Source organism: Macrobrachium nipponense, chromosome 1 (assembly GCF_015104395.2).
Source record: "Macrobrachium nipponense isolate FS-2020 chromosome 1, ASM1510439v2, whole genome shotgun sequence".
Classification (NCBI taxonomy): domain Eukaryota; kingdom Metazoa; phylum Arthropoda; class Malacostraca; order Decapoda; family Palaemonidae; genus Macrobrachium; species Macrobrachium nipponense.
Window position 1 is genome coordinate 192,687,593 of NC_087200.1, and position 3,777 is coordinate 192,691,369.

The following is a 3,777-nucleotide window of genomic DNA, read 5'->3' on the forward strand; positions in this document are numbered from 1 at the left end:
TCATTAACTGATGAAGTCTCTGATAGATTAAGTCGTCTATAAATTAAGTAATTGACTAATTATGTCATTGGTAAATTATGTAATTGGCTGATTAAGTAATTGCCTAATTAAGTAATTGCTTAGTTATTGACAGATTAAGCCATTGACTGATTAAGTTATTGACAGATTAAGCCATTGACTGATTAAGTTATTGACAGATTAAGTCATTGATAGATTAAGTTACTGATAAGTCAATTAATTGATTGGTTAGGTCATTAACTTATCAAGTTATTGATTTATTGAGTCATTGATTTATTAAGTTATTGATATATTAAGTTATTGATATATTAAGTCATTGACTGATTAAATCGCGATTGATTAGGTCATCGATAAATTTAGTAACTGACTAATTAAATCATTGATAGATTATGACATGGACTGATTAAGTCATTGATAAAATGCCACTGAATGATTTTGATTCATGTGGTCTAACGTCGTAACGACTATGTTGGTGAGTCAGGGTAAACTCAGAGTCAGTCCACATTTAATTAAGACAGCATAGAAATTTTGATGAATAATTATTCTCTAAGGAAGCAGTTAATGGACCGATGATCACCCCTGTAATTCTTATAGAAATGAAAACAATCAAAGATCTTAGATTTTATAAACTGCCACCCTACAGGACATGCAAGAATTTTAATCGCTGTGTTGTAGAGCATCCTGCTAAAACTATATCTAGATACTACCTTAATGCCTCATTATGGAGCAGTGAGTCAGAATTTACGGAAACACTACGTTTCAAAACATTTATTTAAGAAAATAAACAGATTTCATGAGAAGTATTCATCGACAGAATAACTTTTTACGTTGTTCGTAGACCGAGCATTATGACACTAGCACGGACTGTCAGGTTTAGAGGAATACATTACTTTGTGACCTCCCTATCTAAGTTGAAGTTCTTCATTCACTAACATAACTCTTTTTCACCCCTCTGCAGGAAGTCGACAAGGAACTTGCCCAAAAACAAACATCCTACCAGACGAAACCTCTGTGCTATGCTATGAACCAAAGACAATCTTATGCCAAAGTGACCGTAACTGTGGGCCTGGCCAGAAATGCTGTTACACAGCCAATACGCAACATCGCATCTGTCGCAAAGTGGCCTATGGTGTCAACTGATTAACATCTGTTGAATAATTATAAACAGTTCGCAGAATCCGAAAACATTTGCATCTCCCGCTGTTAGATGAATTCAAGTTCCTACTACTGAGTCCTGACGATGTTTTAAGGTAGCTATCGTGTTTATGGTACTAGTGGAGGAATCTCTGTGGTACTAGTGGAGGAATCTCTGTGGTACTAGTGGAGGAATCTCTGTGGTACTAGTGGAGGAATCTCTGTGGTACTAGTGAAGGAATCTCTGTGGTACTAGTGAAGGAATCTCTATGGTGCTTCTGGAGAACCTTTGTAATACAATAACTACAAGTTGTCTAACCTACGTATGTAGCTGATTGTTGTCACATCTAATAACATGAAATTGTTCTCAACCACAATGAGAAGCACAAGTCAGTCAGCTTACTGATAATGCACACTGAGCTTATTTAAATCTAAGTATGGTTCTCACATTTTATAACTCCGTTTCCAAGAAGTTTCAAGCATTATACAATAGCACCAGGTTTTTGTTATAGGACATTGTAATTTCTAAGCAATGAATATTATCGAGTTATTTTATTTTTACCCATAAATAATCCTTATTCTGTTAATGCGCTTGCAAATACACACACACACATATATATATATGTATATATATATATATATATATATATATATATATATATATATATATATATATGCTTAAAAAAATCACAGAAGATGCACGTGACTTCATAAATAATCGAATTCCACAAGAAAATGATGGTCAGAAATCCAAGCGCTTTCGTCATACATTGACAATGTCTGAGTAAAGACGAAAGCACTTGGATTTCTGACTATCATTTTTCTGTGGCAATTCGCTTTATTATATATATTTTAATATATAATATAATATATTTAAAAATTTATATATTATTATAATATATATATATATAGTACATATATACGATTCTGCTCTGGGATGATGGTAATTTCGGGGTTTAGACAACACAATTTCTTGCTTACCATATGAAATTCTGAGATCTGACTGCTATAAGTGCAAGAAATAGTAAAATGAAGATGAAAAGGAGATTTGTTAGGTGAGCTGAAGGCTTTTACTTTAAGGAATTGTAGTTAAACAAGTTAGGTTAACTTTAAAATTACATGTATTTATATTAATATGATCAGAATAAAAGCTGACTACTAAGACGTAGCAGATCCTGGGTAATAACCAAGGTGCCAGGACATGGGGGAGGCAGCCGCAATCAAGGTGAGAGAATTCCACAGCAAAGGTCTCTCTGTAACGGAGAGGACTACGAATTAAGGCCAGACAAGGCACAGACATATCAAGCAAGGTCAAGGCAGAGCACAGAAGGTGCCAAGGATTGCCTCAACATACGTCTTCCACACAATAAAAGCACTTATTAACCGCTACACTGCACTGGCAAAAGTGAGGCTGATAATGAACGATGGCTCTTTGAAAGAGTCGAAGGTTTATCAAAATAATTACGAAATTCACATGACTGATTAAGAACATCTAAATACAGAATACCTTACCTGGTCATTGGGATGGCTTGGCGTCGGAAGTAGGTTTGGATAAGCAAGAGATGAAAAAGTTGGAGGATATACAATTTCTATGGTAAGAATATAAAATGGTCAGTAATAAATTAATAATTAAACAAATATTGGGAAAACGTATTTGTAAGTGATTATATACTGGTAAATATGGGGATCTTATATGAGGCGCCCGGCGGAGCAAGGGCACAAGCGCCACTGCGGCCAAAGTATATGACTTAAAAACCTCTGCCGAGAAACTTGCTTGCACAATGGCGCTTCTCCACCGTCCCTTTAAACCTGGGGTGGTGCGTTCTGGGGGATGGGAGAGTGGGAATTCATCGTGTCTCTCTACCTATCTCCCGCTCAGTCCTAGCGACCAATGAGAACGCTCACAGACTGATTTTCGACATATGGATCTCCATCCTAATAAATGATTAAAGTATGAATAAATCTATGAAGAAGATTCTCAGGCGGAAACTGGTTCGAGGGCCACGTTAATGGCAAGGTACTATTTCCACTTAGAAATTCGATGGAAAAAACTGTCCTTTGCTATTAATTTTGCAAATTGCTGTACGTTCCTTCATGATCAGCCTCTCTATCTCTCTTGCGCCACACACACAAACATGTACCTTGCATGTATGTACAGCTACCACCTCTAGCTATATATGTATATATATATATATATATATATATATATATATATATATACACACACACACACACACACACACACACAGAATCATCACGTGTGGAACAGAAAATTCTGACTCACAATCAGGATCGAACAAGGTCTTTCAATTGAAAGACTTGGATTCGATCCTGATGAAAGTCAATATATATATATATATATATATATATATATATATATATATATATATATATATATATATACTATATATATATATTATATATTGCTACTGTCAAAATGCATATTTCCCTTCTTTGAAATATTGTGTGTAAGATTGTGCAACATTTTTTCAGATTCCTAGATAGCTTAGAGATAAGGATGTTTTAAATGTGTTCAGATTTCGCATAACATAATGCAAAAGAATATATATATAACATAGAATGTAGAAAGAGAGATTTTCTTTGTCCATTCGAAACTACGATTGT

At 34.7% G+C, this 3,777-nt stretch overlaps 1 protein-coding gene across 1 annotated transcript in view; it reads left to right on the top strand.

Annotated features, from left to right (window-relative positions):
• Positions 1-1,694, top strand: part of LOC135219957 (uncharacterized) — a 2,815-nt gene extending 1,121 nt beyond the window's left edge. The window contains exon 3 of the mRNA XM_064257202.1: positions 977-1,694. Within this exon, the coding sequence (XP_064113272.1) occupies positions 977-1,158 (182 nt within the window). The 3' untranslated portion in view covers positions 1,159-1,694. The remainder of the gene's footprint in view (positions 1-976) is intronic.
• The last annotated feature ends 2,083 nt before the right edge of the window (positions 1,695-3,777 follow it).